Source organism: Mytilus californianus, unplaced genomic scaffold, assembly GCF_021869535.1.
Source record: "Mytilus californianus isolate M0D057914Y unplaced genomic scaffold, xbMytCali1.0.p SCAF_6, whole genome shotgun sequence".
NCBI lineage: Eukaryota > Metazoa > Mollusca > Bivalvia > Mytilida > Mytilidae > Mytilus > Mytilus californianus.
Window position 1 is genome coordinate 119,236,756 of NW_026262712.1, and position 20,271 is coordinate 119,257,026.

The following is a 20,271-nucleotide window of genomic DNA, read 5'->3' on the forward strand; positions in this document are numbered from 1 at the left end:
TATGTGGTAAGTTATACCTATTTCATTATGTCACCAGACTATATTTCAATTCTAATTCAAGAACATTACTTTGGTACAGCAAGAATTAGGATATCTAAAATGTTAGAATTCAAATGTTAGAATTCATCATTATGAAGCTGATGACCAAATATGAAGTCATTCTGTTCAGTAGTACTTGTAAAATGTGTAAAGAAATATGTTAAATACATTCAACATATTGAAATAATACTATAGGACAGACAGGAAGTAGGTGTCTGACATATCCGATACATGCTCACACACTAAAACTCATCACTGTTAAGCTTCAGACTAAATGGTTCTGTTTTGTGGTTCCTTAAGAAAAATGTGACTAAAACATTTGTTGGATGAACAAACAGCAGGATGTGCCACTTTGAGAGTATAAAATAATATCCTCTCATTGTGGTTTTACACAGAGCTAAAAATAGAAATATTTGTTTGTAAAATTGACACAGTATTTTTATTTCTATTTTAATATTCTGTATAAACGATGATAAAAAATGCAATATACAGTCACGATTTCTTATTGATCCATTTTACAATGTTATCGATACAAGTTGTCTCCCTTACCATATGATTGATACTCAATCTTTATTTATGTCCATGAGTAAGATGACGACTTATAATATCAGTTTTTGTTTCATACTTGGTTTCATAATCAAGGTTTGCATGAAACTTGTGGCGATTAATGAAGAACTCTGACCAAAGACAAAATGTTTAAAATGTACAATCATGTATCTAAAATGAATAATGGTATTAAACTCAGACTTTACAGTAAGAAAATTTAATCTACCGCCATGTAGCTCCTCATTTTATCATTTATAAAATCTGCAGAGAAAAGCCACAATCAACATTGTAATAATATGGCTTGAACAGCACTATTTTTCTGGAAAAGTAAATGGAATGTAACAAATTCCTAAAGAAGAAAAAAACACCTATTTAGGCATCTAAACATTTTCTTCATAGCTTCATTCAAAGTTCATATTTTCAAAACCTAAGTCAGTTTTTTTTAATAAACTAAAATGATTGTCCATGTTTTTTTCACTTCAAAGTATTTAAAGAAATAATAAATTTGACCAGATTTTGCAGGGATGAAGTTTAAATTGTAATACAAAAAGTTGAGTGTGGATGACTCCACAAAATTTTCTCAACCTATCAAATTGAAATTGACAGGAGCAATGACCTGCAAACATTCTTGATAAAATATAGGTTGTATCACACAATTAACCTTTCCTCAAATAGAATGTATGTACCTTAATTATTAAGTCATTTAGAACACATCTAATCAGGTTTAATGAATGTAACTCATAATATTCTCTTTCAAAACAGAATTCCACAAACTCATGAGATATGATTTAAGGATGGTCCTATAAAACAACATTTACATTGTCATAAAATACATCAAAATCTCTGATTAAAAACATCAAATCAACATCATATAAAACATCAAAGGTTCCGTCAGTCTTATAATATCTCCTTATAATTTGACAGTAAAACAATAGTTGAAAGGTTTCATCATTCTTTTAGTATCTCTGCCTCTATAATATGCATGATTTAAACACATTAATATAATTTGTACCTAGTTGTTCAATTATCAGTCATAATTAAGAATTGTTTTTGTGTTTCAATGACAGCATATCCTGCATTGTTTTTTTCCTCAATTTTGGTAAATAACTGTTTATTTAATGGGCATAAAACATTCATTGAACTAAAAACCACCAATATGGTGACAATAATATTTCACTGCAAAAATTAAATGAAATTGATTTAAAATAATTGTTGGTCTATTTTGATAGATGATAGTTGATACGGACAGTTTGAGTCAATAACTTATCAAGACCTTTGGATCATTCAAAGATGATTATTGCTCACTTCATCCAATAACCTTTTTTAAATTACATACAAAATCAAATGACGAAAGTATCTACATGACAAATATAAAATGGTTAAAATTTAGGATTCCACAATTTTTCTAGTATCTATTATAACAATTAACAAACATGAAGATTTTTCTGGAGTCACGATACTACGTCCACAACATTATAAAATTCAGTATTTAATGTTTTATTGTCAAACAGTTCATGCGTCTTGCTCAATTTCTCCATTACCATGGTATGACATACTCCTTGACCTTGACCTAGATTTTCTAACATCTTCAGCTGGTCTAGAAACTGATCTCGACCTTGATCTTGATCGGGACCTGGATCTGTACTCCTTTCTTGGTGATTCTGACTTTTTCTTTTCAACGGATCTCTTCTCTCTCTCAGAGTCTTTTCTGCTTCTGCTGCGCTTGGGTGATTTTGATCTTGAACGGTTTCTCTTTACAGGTGACCTTGACCTGAAATAAAGTTTTAAGACAGGACATGAAACAAAGTTCCAAATATTTTTAAAGTTCAAGTAATTATACAGTGCAGACAAAGTAACCTGATTTTGGCAAAATATATCTATTGTGTTGAATAACAAGCCTTTGAAAAATATAACCCATGATGCCTTAGATTTTGAAAAATTGAATAAAGTTATTATTGAAGATATGAAGGACAACAGCAATAAAACAGTTACTCCACAGCACATTAAACCGAATAACAACATATAGAGGTCAATCAAATTCTTCAGTGATGGAAAAGTGCCTGTGTTATATGTCAAATTCTAAATCATGTGAAGACCATACAAGTTGTAGATGTAGGTTAATATGTCCTACTTATCAAACTGTTCTTATTTTTAAACCCAACTCTAGTGGAAAGGCTGAAGTTTGTTTAGTTTGCAAAATCATTCCAACAATAAATGGCATATACTCTACCTGGTTCAGGACCTAATTTATTCCTAACAATCAGATTCAAATGAAAATACTTACCAGTAATACAATTATTTATTTTCTACGCTAAAAAAACAAGCCAAAGGAAAATTTTTTAAATTGTATAGAAAGAACAATAATTGTACAATTAACTATTAACCATCCAACATAAACTGTATTCCAATTACCATGATTACCGGCAATATATTCGTTTGTTTTACATCTTTCTTGAAAGGAAACTGACTTACAGGGAATGATTGCAATGAAAGTATCATTCAGTATAAATAAATCATATGTAACAATTCCATTATTTCTGAACTTAATATAATGTTGTTAGTGGTAATGATGGAAGTCTTGTAGAACAGAAGTAAGTGGAACAAGTCAGCTGATACCCAGCAACACTTACACAACTTACAATTGATGGTTGCTCAATGTTAAATAGTTCATGCATATTTGATATGAAAACAAGTTAACATTAATTCACATAATCTGAAAAGTGTGTGCACCAGAAGATGGTTGGGATTATTTTGACCATATTGAAAATGACCTCAGAATGAAGATTAGACATTTTGCATCATAAGTCACTTATGAACCCCTTTCCCAAGTTTCCATTTATACCGTCCAACAGCTTTCAGTAAACCATGCTGATTATTCTACTACATGTATTGTTATATTTCAATAATGGTTAGCCATTTTATCTTATTTACAACTATTAACATATCATAAACAATTTCCTAGGACAGAAACAATATTCAACATTTTAACTATAACAAGAAATTATTCCTGAACAAAATACTCAACTGCACTGACAACCAATAATATCTTGATATATATCCAACTAGAATGTGTCCATAGTACACGGATGCCCAACTCGCACTATCATTTTCTATGTTCAGTGGACAGTGAAATTGGGGTCAAAACTCTAATTTGGCATTAAATTAGAAAGATCGTATCATAGGGAACACATATACTAAGTTTCAAGTTAATTGGACTTCAGCTTCAGAAAAAACTACCTTGACCAAAAACTTAACCTGACTTTACCAAAAACTTTAAACTGAAGAGACGGACGAACAGACCGAAAAACATAATGCCCCTCTACTATAGTAGGTGGGGCATAAAAATCTAAATTCCAACTCTCAAAGTCTAAAAAGGAACTGATTACAGTAACCATTCAATAGTACAAAGTATAAATTGAGACAGACTAGATTTGACATAGATTATGTTGCAGAATCCTTGATTTTGGAATAGATAATCAATTTTTCCCAAAACCACCATTTCTCTATCTACATTTTGGTCTTCTATTAGATTTGCTTCTGGCATTATACTACACAAACAATAAACTGTGGCAGAATTTGTTGATGTGCGCTTCTGTTTCTAAGAGTTAGCTCCCATTTTTATCAACGTTACGCTCAGAAAGCATAGTTATTTTTGTTAAACATCTTATTTCTTAACCATTAGAATGTATTGATTGTAGTCAAATTTAGTTTGTTCAATCTTGAAAATAATTTGTTGGCATAATAATTCCTTCCATAACTAAATTGCAATGTACGAAAAAAAGAGGCAAGGTAAAGGGAGACAACTCTCAAAGACACACTTAAAAAGGGAGTTAACTCTTATTAATCAGAGGAAAATTAGAAGGGGTAGTGAATTGTTAGATCCATTGATGGCTATCATATACATACCTAGGACTTCTGCTTCTGCGTCTGTTTGAACGTGACCTTGACCTGAACAAACGACAACAGACATTTTTAAGAATTTCAAGGAGCATATAAAAGGATGCTGATTAACATTCTTTCCTATCGAATCACAATAAATAACTTTGGTTGATTTGTACTTTACTTGATGATCACAAAGTATTCTAGAGCCGAATAAATCATATACGGTCTCTTCCAAATTCCTGGTATGTTTCTCACTAAATTCTGAACAAGCTTGTCCTCTTCTTACAATCACCAAAAGCTTGATACAAATAGCTGGTAAAGATACTGATCTACTTCTAAAAATACCTAATCATTAGCATACTCTAATAGCCAACTCATCTTTGCCCAAATAATTCTCCATGCTAATTGTTGACAACTGCACTTAAATACTTGTTTCTGAACTTGATCTCAAAATACCTATGGCATGATATAATACTGATTTACCAACCTGCGATTCTTGGTTCTCTTTGGTGATCGAGATTTGGATCTGGACTTGGAGCGCGAGTAACTTCTGCGTTTTCTTGCAGTGAAGGTATCTCCTCTGTCCCTGAAAATATACAGTAAAACCTTTATGTAATTTGTGAGATTTAACAGGCAAATGTATAAACATGAATTATTTTCCCATAACAGCGGGTGCAGCAAAGGATTACTACTTTGCATATATTTCTTATTTTCCAGGGAAATTTTTTTAATTTTCTCAGTAAAACAAGAAGCAAATTAAAAATTGTTATTCATCTTAACCGAAGGGGGGAAGCACAGTAAATGTATTATCATTTTCTGTCAACCAAAAATATTTTACTCAAAATGATTGTTTACAGATTTAAAAGGATAAAAAAAATGAATTATATGCCCAAAGAAAACCTTATACTTAAGTTTTCAAATATGGTATATTTTATTCTGTATGTGGTATATCTTTTCTAATTTATCACTATATATCAAAATTTTAAAGCAATGATTACACGTCAATCTTCTTACAAGTGTTCAATTCTTTAAAGTTGATTACTGGAGCTAGAGGTTGCTGATTCTATCAAACAGGTTTATCAACACTTAATATTTTATAAGCATAGGCACTTAACATTAGTTATATAATTCTGAATTCTTTGCTGTAATACTGCTAGCGGTTTGCCAATGTTTTAACACTGCATAAGAAAAAAATCCATGTTTATACTTAAATAATAATGAGGCTTTTCTTAAAACACTAATCCATTTGTTGCTGTGTAAAGTACCAAATTTTATGAGGAGCATTCTCAATAGTTATAGGTTGGCTGTTGACTGAGTGGCAACACTTTCTGATGAAGCAAAAGACAAACTTTCAGAAAAAAGTCTGTTTCTTTTAAGTTTAAATTTGGGGGACAATGAAAGAACAGTCAACAAATGATCAATTTTTACCTCATTCCCTGCACCATGTTTATAAAGCCAAGCTACATGCAACAGACTGAGAATGTTTACATATGACTTCTTTAAAATAAACTGTAAAATCAAGGTTCCTCATAATGATTTGTAATGAAAATGACACTTAATAAATTTTGCGTTCGAAGTGATTTTCTAGATTTACTTTCACTACTGTTACAGTTTTTTCAAATGGTATGGATCCTATGTGTCATGTCTATTGTTTTTTTTTCTATTGTTGTGAAAACATTTCCTAACAGAAGTTATAATTGCCAACTATACCCACTATCAATGCCACCAATACAGTTTAGAATCAATATACAGTGTATTTTGTGGTCAATCTTTAAGGGTATTATTTTAAATTATATTCGACTTGACTAAAATGAACTTGGTTTATTCCCTGAGGGTTTATGTATAGTGGGGACACCCTAATATTAATTATGGGGTGATCCTTTTAAAATTTGATATTTTGTATTACCTCTAGAAATATGAAAGCCACTACCCTTTAAAATTTCATAACTCCCATCTTTTCAGTCGATCCTTCAAATAATTTCTACAGAAAAAATTGAACTAGGTAAGTGAAAAGACTCTTTCAAAGTTTTCTTGCACTTTTAATAACGTATTGAAGAATATGGAGATCTCCCTTGATTTTACATTTTATTTCTAATGATTGATGATTGAAATGAGACAGAAAAATAATAAATGTAAAATGCACGTTTTACAAATTAGGTCAATTATTTCATAGACGGTGTTGTAAACGGTCATACTAAATCATATATCATATACTTATAAAACACAGTCATAACATTTATAATCATAAACATTTGTTATCAACACTCTTTTAACTTGAGGGGGTATTTCTGATTATTTTGGAAGTTATAGCTACCAGGAGGACAAAGCTAAATGGTCAATATGGCAATAGAGGTTAAAACAGGGACAAATATTTGAAACTATCTCTGAATACTCAAAATGTATTTACAATTAGCTAAGTCAACACATTCCTGTAGTATCTAGATAGTCATGTTTACTTCAAATGTTTTTTTATATTCAATTTGCAGTTTATAACTTTAAGGGTGCATAGATTGCCAAAAGAAGACTTTTAGAATACATTAAAAGATATTTTTAACTTGAAACCGGCATAAGTTAGGCAAAATTTTGTCCCTGTTTATGAACCTCAAAGTCATACTTGGAAGGAGATTGGATAAGAATACTTATCTGAAACTAAAATTGATTTTATAGTGCTTCTAAAGTGCTTCTGTTTAAAATGGAACTTGGTGGTGATGAGTGAGTCACTATGAAACATTGTTGCTGATCTCTGACCATACCATCTCCACTGCTAATGTATGACCATACCATAACCAATGAACATACCATGTTCAAAGCTGATCTATGACCATATGTACCATGTCCACTGCTAATGTATGACCATACCATAACCAATGAACATACCATGTTCAAAGCTGATCTATGACCATATGTACCATGTCCACTGCTAATGTGACCATTCCATGACCACTGCTGATCAACGAACATACCATGACCTCTGCTGATCAAAGAACATACCATGTCCACTGCTGATATAGTGTGATATATTTCACAGTGACTCACTCAAAATCACCATTATCAATTTTTGCTTTTTACTAATTTACTCTTTGTTTGTTTTTTTTTTTTAAATTGTTCACACATTTTTGTCTCTACTTACCTGTTACCTGCTATAAATAATAACAAACGCAACCAATATGACACAAATCAATGACACATTCTCTCTCATCACATCACTTACAACCATTACAATGGTTTTCCCAACCAATCAAATGGCTCCTTCACACAGAGGAACCAATCATAAACCATGTCATTTCAAATTCAAATTTTGACCAATCATCACCAATACCATTATCACATAACCACTCTTTGATCTGACACATTTTACCAGTACCACTTTCCTGACAAAAATATTTAAAAGTCAGTCAAATTTATTCAAACTGGCATTTTGCCAATTATTTTTCAAAACTTCAAAATAACATTCCATGATTGTTGGTTAGGTTGTGGAGGATGTTAGTTAGTCCGCAGGGAAAATTTGATCCATGTATATAATGTATGGTGTCTGGCATATGTAATTTTACATAAAAACAATTGATCAAATTTAAATTTGATATTTAATTATTAAGTAAAATAGTTTTCTAATTAATACAATTGTTCTTAAACAAAAATCTAAAATGTGTTTTTCACTGTTCAGTTTTCTAAAGAACAAAACACAGTTATCCTATACTTACCCACTAGTACATGGAATGAACAGGTATACAGCAGACAACTTATAAATTAAATTTTAAGTGTGGCCTTAACAAAATAATGGCAATAACTTGTCTTAACATATATATCAACCTATAGTTTTAAATTATTGTACTTGGTAAACTGGGATATCATAAAAAAAATTCACTTCAGAAGAAGCATGTACAAGAACCAGCGAATATTTAGTCTCTGCTACATAAACTTCATACAAACCTTCTAAAACACACAATATAATCATTACGATATATTAAAATCTAAAATTCACAAATCATCTATTTTGATAGGAATAAAATTAAATCAAGCAGCAACTCTTACAGAAAAGTACAACATATGACACTAAAATGACCTTGACATTTTGGCTCACATTTAACTGTATTTTTATACAAAAAAATAAATTTTAGCTGGTCATACCAAAAAAAATACCTTAAATTCACCATTGCCCATAACTACATCTTTACTCATAAAAAGGGTACAACTGGTCCAGACAAAAGACTGGACAAAAAACTTCTTTAATGTCATTATTTCAAAAGGGGAATAAACAATTATATCTAGAAGAATTTTACTTAATTGTTGAATGACTTTAGAAAGAGGGGCCACAAGTTGAGTTTTCGGAAACTGTAGAATTTGTTTGTTTTTATAACAATGTCTAGTATTCTGTAAGGATAAAATTTTGTATACAAAGCATAATCTAGCAGCTATCTATTACCCATGCAAAAAAATATCACTGGTAGAAATATAAGAGTTTAGGACTACATTTTATTTATTTGTTATATATACCAAAGGTCATTTGTTCAACCTAAGTAACATGCATGATTTATTCTTTGAAAAAATTCAAGTTGATATAGTACAACGAAGAAAAGTAAAAACATGCAATGTTCATTTAGTTCAATATACTGTAAACAAGCTTTCTGTTACCAGCTGGTTTATACAAATTGTTTTTGATGCAAAAAATTTAACATGTTTAAAGATTTACAATAATTTAAGCATGGATTGATGTTTCTGAAAGTGTGTGGTTAAGATATCACAAAGGTAGATATTGAGGATCTTAACCAGAGGTATTTTATCATTATATATAACAACAGTACTGCTGTTGAGGATCTTAGATACAGCTATTTTAAATGTTAAATATGATGAATTCTGTTGATTCTATGATATTATACTGTGGTCTATGTACAAAAAAAATGTACCTCTATAGAAATAACAAGAGTTAAATCATGGCCTCATAATCATACCAGTAGCATATTCAGTTTACCACAATTAAAGGTCAGTAAAAGAAACCCCATCTAAGAATGTCCAGAGCAAAAAGTTCGAAAATGTACAAATATCTTTAGAGCTGTATAACTAAAAGAAGTCTAAAAGGAAAAGCCTAAGCTGTGCAAGGTGTACTTGGTTTAATTCCTTCGTTTTTTGTAAAAATTATGAAATAAGGTCAAAAAAATTTCAAAATGTCTTTAATAAATCATTACTAAAAGTCCAGAGCCTAAGCAGATAATACCCTAAGAATCTGACAGTCCACAAGTAGTGGTATGGGCTCCTTATTTCAGATTAAATTAGAAAATACTGAATTTGATGTGTGTAAAATTAACCTCTTAACCAAACACTGAAGGCAAGTAGTTATATGTTAGATATAAGTTAATAGTAAGGATGCCATGTATAAATCACTGTAAAATGAAAAATTAATTACCAATATATTTGTAAACAATTTCAATCAGCTTTTTGTTAAAAAATGCTTGGAAGGATATATGTCTAACTAGGTCTCATTGTCCATTAAATATATTGGCCAGTGATAAGTTATAAAATGTCTAATAATCACAAAGGATTTTATTCATTAACTGTGTAAAATCTACTACAAGAAAATAGGTATTAAAGCTGCAGTAATGAATTATCTATTAAAGCCGTGCTAACATAATACAGGGGGGAATAGTACTGCTACAGTATTGGTAAAGTAAAATTATTCCAAGGATATACTCTGCAGAACAATTTGTGAAGCTACATACATAGAAAAACATCAAATGTGACCTTGAAGGTTTAATATGGATATAGAAAACAACACAAACATTAAAGAAAAAGTTGAGTGGGAGTGTAAGAGGCAATGTATGACCAAAAGACTTATTCAATCTGTATTCTGCAAAGGTATGAGACAAAGGGTCTTCTAATGGCTTCAATCAATATTTTATCTTGTGCTGAATCAAACAAGATTGTGTAGGTTGCAAAATTTCTCATGTATTCATAATAGCGAATGTTAAGAGACTTTTGTTGTATAGCATAATAAAAATAAACGGCTAAGCTGAGCGCAGCTGGATACGCCCGCAGAGGTCCAACCCTGAACAGTTGGGGCAAAAATGGACACAATATTCAAGCTTGATACAGGTCTGAATTTGGATTGTAATTAAATATTTGACATATTATAGGTTTCTGAATAAATGTAGTCAAAGAACTTGAAATTGGTTATATGAATTGAATTTATATTCAATTAAAGATTTCTTGCTGTTGTGCAATACACTGTGCTGTTGCGCAATACTTAGTAAATCTGTTGTCAGACTATAAACAAATAAAGTTCAATTCATTCTCAATGTCATATCAGAAATTTAAAAATGTAAAGGGAGCTTACATCAATAGATATAAACAATTCACCAAAGTTTCATGAGAATTGCTGACAGCATTTTTGAGTTATTGTCCGAAAACTGGAAAATCCCCCCCTTTTTTAATGAATAAAACCCCATAACTCAGAAATGATAAATGAAAAATTTATAAAATTCTAAAGGGAGCTTACATCAATAGATATAAACAATTCACCAAAGTTTCATAAGAACTGCTGAAAGAATTTTTGATTTTTTGTCCTAAAACTGGAAAATCCCCCTTTTTTTAATGAATAAAACCCCATAACTCGGAAACGTAAAATCTAAAATATATAAAATTCGAAATGGAGCTCATGTCAATAGATATGAACAATTCACCACAATTTCTTGCAAGTTGGTGAAAGCATTCTTGAGTTATTGTCCGAAAACTGGAAAATCACCCTTTTTTTAATGAATAAAACCCCACAACTCGGAAACGTAAAATCTAAAATTTATAAAAAACGAAAGGGAGCTCACGTCAATAGATATAAACAATTCAACAAAGTTTCATTAAAATTGGTTACCGTAGAAAGGCTTGTATAGTTCGCACTGGTACATAGTCCGCACCCCCTTCTCCCTACGAAATTTTAGGTAAAAAAACTTTTGTAACTGTTAGAAAAGGTCTAATGAAACTCCGGTAATTTCAAATCCTGTGCGGTCGTTTGCGGTATTTTCTTGGAAAAACCTGTTTTCCATCATCAAACAGAAGCTGAAACTGCTTGTAAACGATTCTAGAACGCTTCATGATTGTTAAAATAAGTTTAATTCACTTAAAAAACAATTTAGAAACTTGTGTATGTTTAAACAGGAAGTTTAAAAAGCACGTGTAAAAGAAGAAATTAACCGGTGAGAGTCGAAATCCGTACATAACAGATATCACTATAATACGACTTTAAAAGTAAAACAGTTCCATCCCTTTGTAAAACAGTCTTTAATATATCTATTACATTAATGTTTGAAGGGTCTTAAGCTAATACAAACCATATTAGTCAGTATGAAACACCAAAACGGAACGAACAATAACTGATTACGTTTTGTAGTTTACAAATTCTAAGCTGGTTTACGGTTGTCTTTTTCACTATGGTTGTATCGTTTCAATCAAGCAGATACCAGTTTTTTTCTACCAATGCATTGAAAAGAAACGAGAAATTTGTAATGAAAGGTTTAGTTTTTATATTTATCAGTATTAATTTGATATTGAATAGAAATCACTTATTAATATGGATGAGTTAAAATTATTAGTTTGAAAAATGATAAGAGCGCCCTCTACAATATAAATAACAAAGATGGCGGAACGTAAACAAACCACCTCGCACGCGAAATTGAAATTTTTCTCTTATTTCTTGCCTATTGTACTCTATAGTCCGCACCCAGTCTGGAAGGTCCAATTTTGGAGAATAAAACCGCGGACTATACAAGCCTTTCTACGGTAAAGCGTTTTTTTAGTTAATGTCCGACATGTTGACGACAGACGGACGGACAGACGGACAACGGTATACCATAATACGTCCCATAAACGGGCGTATAAAAACATAGCTTAAATTATTGTATCTTGTATGTAAATTATATATAATTAGCTTGTTTCAGTTAAAGCAATAAGAAGATGCGATATGAGTGCCAATGAGACAACTCTCCAACCAAGTCACAATGTGTAAAAAGTAAACAATTATAGGTCATTATATAATTCATTCCACGAATATAGGCAATAACTTAAAAATTGCAAAGAAAGCTTAAAAGTTTGCAAAGTGTTGTTGAATGTTCTGAAAACAGGAAGTAGAATTAGAGGGTAGAAAATATGACGTCATTTGGAAATAGGACAATAATAAACAAAAAACCTCCTGAAACTGAAATCCACTGATTGTCTGGTATTAAAATCTGAAATCCAACAAGTTTCATTACCACTTCTGACTTGACCAATTCTCAATACTTTTCAGTTCCTAACTTATTTATTAGAAAATTTAATTTACATTATCCACATGAAAAGATCAAACTGACCTTCCATGAAGGTCATCTATGTGTACAAACCTGCTTCTATTCCTGCGTCTTTGTCTCCAGATTTCTACACAGTCTCTTGAAAAGTGTCCCTTTTCCCCACAGGTATAACAACGTAGATTTGGGTCAAACCCTCGTCTCCTCCTTCCCCTGGTCCTTGGTCTGGCAAAAGATACCCGTATTCTCCCTCCACTCAAAACTCTGTAATCAATCAAAAACATGACTTAAATCACTTATATACATAGAAAACATGTTTTACATAACACATGGACTACAAAGGATATATATATATATATATATATATACACATTCAGTCTGAGTTCATAATCTGCATCATTACCTGTTTAAGTTGACATATAGCTAAAGAGTGGTCTTCGTTTTTGTTATAATTTTTTAAACAATCATATTATTATAATTATTTGAATATATTTTGTGGACACCTGTTTATTATCAAGACTGTATGTTGATCTATAGATTGTTAAGTGTTGTTGGTTTGTTGTCAGAATAATGTCTCACCTATACTCTAATTCTCCTTTTTATTCATTTTGGTTCACTCAATAAAGTGTTTTATTGTATCTGTCTATGCAACATTGATAAACTTCTAAAACTCAAAACTTTTCATTCTAAATACTTTTCAATAACAATAGGAAAAAGAATTTCAAACAAAGTTCCTGTCTTAAAAAAAAATACTCCTTTTATTAAAATTTTGTCAGCTATTTGTGAAATAGTTCTTAACATATAGAAATAAACAATCAGCATATACTTACACCATTACTGAAGAATTTCTACCAATGGAGGATCACAGATGTTACATACATTTATGGAACAGGTTTACTTTAGAGGTTTTTCTGATTTGTACCTTATATTGATTTCCAATAATTTACAATGAAATCTTGAACTCAATCTAAATACAATGATAAACTGTAACAGTTTGCTTTGTAGTACTGGTGATACTCATTAATTCCTAACTAGGGGATTGTAAAGTAAAGCATGTGATAATCTCTACTATAAACCTTTCATTTATAACATGAACAGCTTTCTCTGTATCCAATCTTACTTCCCAACTTCATATGTGATTATCTCTTTCTCTTTATTTGTGATTATCTTCCTTCTTACCTTCCATCCATGTCCTGAACAGCTTTCGCTGTATTCCCTTTATAAGTAATTATCTCCCCTTCTTATCTTCCATCCGTCCTGAACAGCTTTCTCTTTATTCCCTTTATTTGTGATTATCTTCCCTTCTTACCTTCCATCCATGTCCTGAACAGCTTTCTCTTTATTCCCTTTATTTGTGATTATCTCCCCTTCTTACCTTCCATCCATGTCCTGAACAACTTTCTCAGTATTCCCTTTATATTTGATTATCTCCCTTCTTACCTTCAATACATGTATGTGATTATCTCCCCTTCTTACCTTCCATCCATGTCCTGAACAACTTTCTCAGTATTCCCTTTATATTTGATTATCTCCCTTCTTACCTTCAATACATGTATGTGATTATCTCCCCTTCTTACCTGCCATCCATGTCCTGAACAGCTTTGTGTGTATCCTCTTGTGATTATCTCCCATCTTACCTTCCATCCATGTCCTGAACAGCTTTCTCAGTATTCCCTTTATACTTGATTATCACCCTTCTTGCCTTCCATCCATGCCCTGAACAACTTTCTCAGCATTCACTTTATATTTGATTATCACCCTTCTTGCCTTCCATCCATGCCCTGAACAGCTTTCTCAGTATTCCCTTTAGTTTATATGTGATTATCTCCCTTTCTTACCTGCCATCCATGTCCTGGAACATCTTTCTGAGTTTTCCCTTTATATGTGATAATCTCCCCTTCTTACCTGCCAACCATGTCCTGAGCAGCTTTCTCTGTAGTCCCTTTATATGTGATTATCTCCCCTTCTAACCATCCATCCATGTCCTGAACAACTTTCTCTATATTCCTCTAATATATGATTATCTCCCGTTCTTACATGTACCTTCCATCCATGTCCTGAACAACTTTCTCTGTATTCTTTTTATATGTGATTATCTCCCCTTCTTACCTTCAATCCATGTCCTGAACAGTTTTCTCTGTATTCCCTTTATATGTGATTATCTCCCCTTCTTACCTTCCATCCATGTCCTGAACAGCTTTCTCAGTATTCCCTTTATATTTGATTATCTCCCCTTCTTACCTACCATCCATGTCCTGAACAACTTTCTCAGTATTCCCTATATATGTGATTATCTCCCCTTCTTACCTTCCCTCCATGTCCTGAAAAACTTTCTCAGTATTCCCTTTATATGTGATTATCTCCCTTCTTACCTTCCATCCATGTCCTGAACAGCTCTTTCTGCATCTTCTCTGTACTTGTAAACAATAAAAGCAAAACATGGTGGATTTCTAGCGACCCAAACTTCAAGTAACGGTCCAAATTTTTCAAATGCTCTGTCTAACTCTGATTTGGATGGATCCATTCCTAGATCAGCCACATGTATTCTGTATCCTTCCTCTGGGGAGTAACTTCTGCTGTGACTTCTGCTTCGGCTCTGTTGTCTCCCCCTGTTGCGTCCCCTGCTGAAACTTCTGCTCCGACTCCTTGACCTGGATCGTGGCATTTTTGCAGCTTCTTTTTTCTGACTCTTCTCTGTTTCTTTGGTCCTCTTTTTATCTTTACTTTCTCTGCGTGTTTTATCCTTATTTGCAGATCTGCGATGGAAGAGCATTTATAATAATATATGAATACCATCTTATATATTATTAATTAAAAAAGTCATTAAACTATTGGACAGTACAAAATCAATCGAACAAAATTTGACAAATCGGTCATCTCAGTACCAGAATCTATGACAAACGAGACGATTTCAATTTCGAAGTTATAAATTTTCCTCACCTTAGCACCTATGTATCAACCTCACCCGCATATGGAGTATACATTTTTGAACTCATACGATATTCAAGAGCTTGCAGCTGCTACTCATTTTTAAAAACGTCATTGGTGTCTGAGCAAAACATTAATGAGCCCCATTTTTGTCAAAGAACGTCTCGTCCTTTTTCTCAAAAAGTTCATTGGGAGCGACCAAAACTTAATAAATAAATATTCAGTGTCTTCTTCACAAATAATACAAGATAGTCTTGAGTTATAGATTCTAGGTGTACAAGTTGTGCATTGTTTTATTTCACTATAGTTTCCCTGTTATTTGTCTTAGTGCTATTATTTCTTTTGGTCGTATGACTTTTGACGTGACTCGGTATACATCCCGCCCTCAGGTTTAAGACTTTTTCACTTTGGGCATAGCTGGTGCAGGTGGGTCCTGAGGTGCGATTCTAACACAAAGGGTTGTAAGTGTTATTTGTATTTTGTTTATCCCTGTATTTATATTTACTGAATTTTTAGTTTATCAGGAAGTGCTTATACTATATACTTTATGTACTATAAACGACAAAAACTTTTTTTGTTAATAATCATCATTGTCAAATTTAAAATTTACTATCTACGACACCTTTTTTGTTGGTGTCTTTGTTAGATTATTTTGTATGTTTATTTGAATTGTTTAGTCAGTGTTGTATGTTTATTTGAATTGTTTAGTCAGTGTTGTATGTCTGTGATGTATATTTACACCGTTTTGGCTGCTGGATGTCAATTATTGTCACATTAACCTAATATGTCTGTTTGGGTTGCTCACCTAATTTTTTCAATATAATGTAACTATATAGGCAACTGTCATACAAGTGGGAGGTTCAGCTAGATATAAAACCATGTTAAACCTACCATGTTCTTCAGAAAATACCTGTACCAAGTCGGACAAAAAGCAGTTGTTTTTCACTTGCTTTGTTGATTGATAGCGTTTTATTTTGTCACTTTTTATGGACTTCCCCTCTTTGAATTTGCCTTTGAGTTCAGTATATGGAATAATAATTAACCTCAAACCTTTTTCACAAAATTCGAAATTCACTGTTCACTAACATGTGGACATAGGAATGTGGAAGTGATTTTACCCAAATCCACTGTGGATACATGTACAGGATTGTCAGCTTGACATCAGTAATAAGATAATTTGATTCAATTATAGAAAGTATCAAGAAAAGTGCATTTTTTAGCCTTTTAGCTTGTATGAGTTTACATTAAACGACACTATAACACCTGACAAGTAAATGGGTTCAAACCCTCAAGAGCAATTCTAAGGGGAGGTAATCGATGGTCCTTTTTTGTTTTCCAACTTTTACTTTCTTTCTTGTACTGCAAAAATATGCAATCTCAACAACATCTCAATCAAGTACAAATGTTACAGTAATCGAAAATTGTTTGTTCAACAAATTGCATTCTTGTTTAAAAACATTTGCTTTATACATTTTGTACAACCTCTTAGAATAAAAATCACACTTGTTTGGCAAGACCTAGTATATGATAGATCTACCATATGGCATACCAGCTGTCTACAAAAATAAAAATAAGCATTTCCAAAATTTGTTTCAATGTAAAAAGTGAATAACTAAGACCTATCCCTCTTTTCACCTCCTTAAAATAATTATTTTAAAATGAAATTATGATAAAGAATACAATTACCTGGAAGACATGTTTGAAATTACTTCCTTGACCTGTTGAAGTTGTCTTTATAAAATTTAAATTCCTTTGTGTATTGTATACACTGACAAACGCATTAATCACTCTGAAGAACATGTAACCTGACATTCAATCATTGTAACATGTCCAAACTTAAGTGCATAAAATTATCATGCCAACTTACTAACTTTCAATGCTAAAAAAAACATAAATGTATTTTGATGTATTTTTTACACAAATTTTACCATGTTTACAAGTCATAAAAAAACACAAAGTAAATAAAGGTAAAAGTTGCCCTTGACTTCCATTCTGATATAGTTTTAGCTTTTTTAATAAAAAGCTGACATTAACTGCTTTAATTTTTTTTAAGAATTCATACATGTTCTTAGAAGTACATTTTATTAAATATTAAATTTATCAAGTTATAAAAGAAACTTTAACATTTATGATGCCAAATGACATTACTGAGTATTTTTAACTTACACAAAACCAAGCCTATAAATGTATGATTATTGTTAATTGAACTAGCACGTTAATCACATGTTATTGTATCTACAATTATTCATGATGGCTGCAGTAAATGATTGATTGGTTTTCGGTGTTTAACACCACTTTCAACACTATTGGCTATTTCATGGTGGCTAGCTTTTAGCTTGGAGTCAAACGCACCTGCCATGTGCACAATCTCAGGGTAGAAAGAAAGACTATTGATACTATAGTTACACCACTTAGATCTATCTGTCAACCATGCCTATCTGTAGTTAACCCTTTCGCCGACGGCTTCAGACAGCTGACGATGAGTCCCGTTTTACCGGGATCGGAATACCTCTTTTACATTTCCCGCTCAAAACATTTCAAACGTGAGTTATCTTTCTTTGTTGATACCCGGATGAAAGTGTAAACATGGCGCTTCCGTTTGTTGAAAACCTTGTTAAAATCAGATGAAATTCATGGAATTTACGAGAAATTGAAATAAGGGAACATTTTTTTTAAAGAATACGGAAGAATTGAAACCAGACTAGTATTCTTTTTTGACATAAAATGCTGTTTTATGTACAAAACACTTGGAATGGACATCGTTCAGTGTAAGGAATTTGTACAGCCTCATTCAATTTTTCAAACCTATGCCGTTTTGGGTTAAAAAAATTACGATTTTGGGTCAAAAAGTAGAATATTGAGAATTGCACCTAAATAATGCCGAAAATTTGAAAATTTTAATTTTTTATGAATAAACAATTATAAAAACATGAACAAAACTGTGAACATGGTGTAAGTGAATGAAATAAAGACAAAAATAACTACACACTAGTTTTTACTAATATTTATTATGAAGATCCCACTTGAGGCATAGTAGCCAGGGAAGCTATCGTCTCAAAGTAGCTTCTGTTGGGGCAGCTATCGGTGAAAGGATTAAGGTGATCTTAGGTAAGGAATGTCAATATATGTAGTCAACAAAGGAGTTAAAGAGCTTTAAAGGCAAGCTAACAATAAATAAACTGCTTCGTCGAGCGCAGCTGGATAAGACCACAGAGGTCCAACCCTGAACAGTTTGGGCAAAAATGGACACAATATTCAAGCTTGATACAGGTCTGAATTTGGATTGTAATTAAATATTTGACACATTATAGGTTTCTGTCAGAGAATAAATGTGTCAAAGAACTTGAAATTGGTGGTATGATTTGAATTTATATTCAATTGAAGATTTCTTGCTGTTGTGCAATACTGTGCTGTTGCTTAATTAATACTTAGCAAATCTGTTTTCAGACTAAAGTATATATATACAAAGAATTAGCAAAACAAATTGTGACCCCAAATTTTTTTCTTTGGAAAATTGACAATTTCTTAAATCTTGAGGAAAAAAATTTGACAATTTCTTAAATCTTGAGGGAAAAAAATTGACCCCCCAAAAAAATTCTTTTTTTTTATCCCCCTCCAAAAAAAATAATATTTGAAGAGAATTTTCTTTTCAGGAAAAAAAATTGCCCCCCCCAAACAAAAATTGTGTTTTACCCCCCCCCCCCCCCCCCCCTTTCCAAAAAAAAATAATTTTGAAGAAATTTTCTTTTTGTAAAATGTGGTACAAATTAAGAGACATCCATACACCTAAACACAAGTTATCGTCTGAAAACTAGAAAAATGCTTGTTTTAGAACCTTTTTGGCCCCTAATTCCTGAACAATTTGGGCAATTACCCCCAAAATGAATGGCAACCTTCTACTTGTGGTACAATTTCAGAGCAATCAAAATACTTATACACAAGTTATTATCCTGAAACTAGAAAAATGCTTGTTTTGACCCCTTTTTGGCCCCTAATTCCTAAACGGTTGGGACCATCACCCCCAAAAACAATCCCAACCTTCCATTTGTGGTATTGAACATTTAGGATAAATTTCATAGAGATCCATACACTTAAACTAAAGTTATTGTCTGGAAACCAAATGTCTTCGGACGACGCTGACGACGACAACGTGATACCAATATACGACCGCAAAAATTGTTTGTGGTCGTATATAAAAAGAGCACTTTTACAAATGCTGGTCTTTTACACAGTGCAATATTTGCATCCTGCTTTATTCCAGAGTTATGAAAGAGGCAAGTAATTGTATCCCTGCAAGAGTTTTTTTAAAGTGTTCTATTAAAATCAAAGAGCTGAAAGCTCTGAGGAAAAATGACGCCACTGTCTCTAATATTGAGATATTTTTTATGCAATCTTGATTTTCACATGTCGTAATAAGTTTAGCATTACAACATGTCTCATAAGCATATAATTGATATTCGTATATGTGTCTGTTTTTTCAGTACAAATAAATAGGTCAAGACTACCTGAATGATCTACAGTATCCAATTACTACTGGCTGTTTTTTGTATAAATAAATAGGTCAAGACTACCGGAATGATCTACAATATCCAATGACTACTGGCTGTTCTTT

At 32.0% G+C, this 20,271-nt stretch overlaps 1 protein-coding gene and 1 long non-coding RNA gene across 6 annotated transcripts in view; both read right to left on the reverse strand.

Moving 5' to 3' along the window:
• Positions 1–464: 464 nt before the first annotated feature.
• LOC127704569 (serine/arginine-rich splicing factor 7-like) overlaps positions 465–20,271 on the reverse strand; it is a 30,141-nt gene continuing 10,334 nt past the window's right edge. Inside the window, exons 1-6 of one of the 5 annotated variants that reach the window (XM_052208689.1) lie at positions 17,346–17,546; positions 15,104–15,487; positions 12,828–12,995; positions 4,955–5,053; positions 4,492–4,533; positions 465–2,356 (exon numbers count right to left, since the gene is read on the reverse strand). In XM_052208689.1, the coding sequence (XP_052064649.1) occupies positions 2,098–2,356; positions 4,492–4,533; positions 4,955–5,053; positions 12,828–12,995; positions 15,104–15,487; positions 17,346–17,356 (963 nt within the window). In that variant the 5' untranslated portion in view covers positions 17,357–17,546 and the 3' untranslated portion in view covers positions 465–2,097. Of the gene's footprint in view, positions 2,357–4,491; positions 4,534–4,954; positions 5,054–5,180; positions 7,839–12,827; positions 12,996–15,103; positions 15,488–17,345; positions 17,559–20,271 lie in introns of those variants that run through there. The other 4 variants (XR_007983367.1, XM_052208691.1, XM_052208690.1 and 1 more) reach the window with 4 other exon arrangements.
• LOC127704577 (uncharacterized) lies at positions 13,567–14,768 on the reverse strand. The gene is made up of 4 exons (XR_007983391.1): positions 14,369–14,768; positions 14,208–14,308; positions 14,107–14,171; positions 13,567–13,910 (listed from the first exon to the last, which is right to left on the reverse strand). It is a non-coding gene; the product is annotated as an uncharacterized LOC127704577 (long non-coding RNA).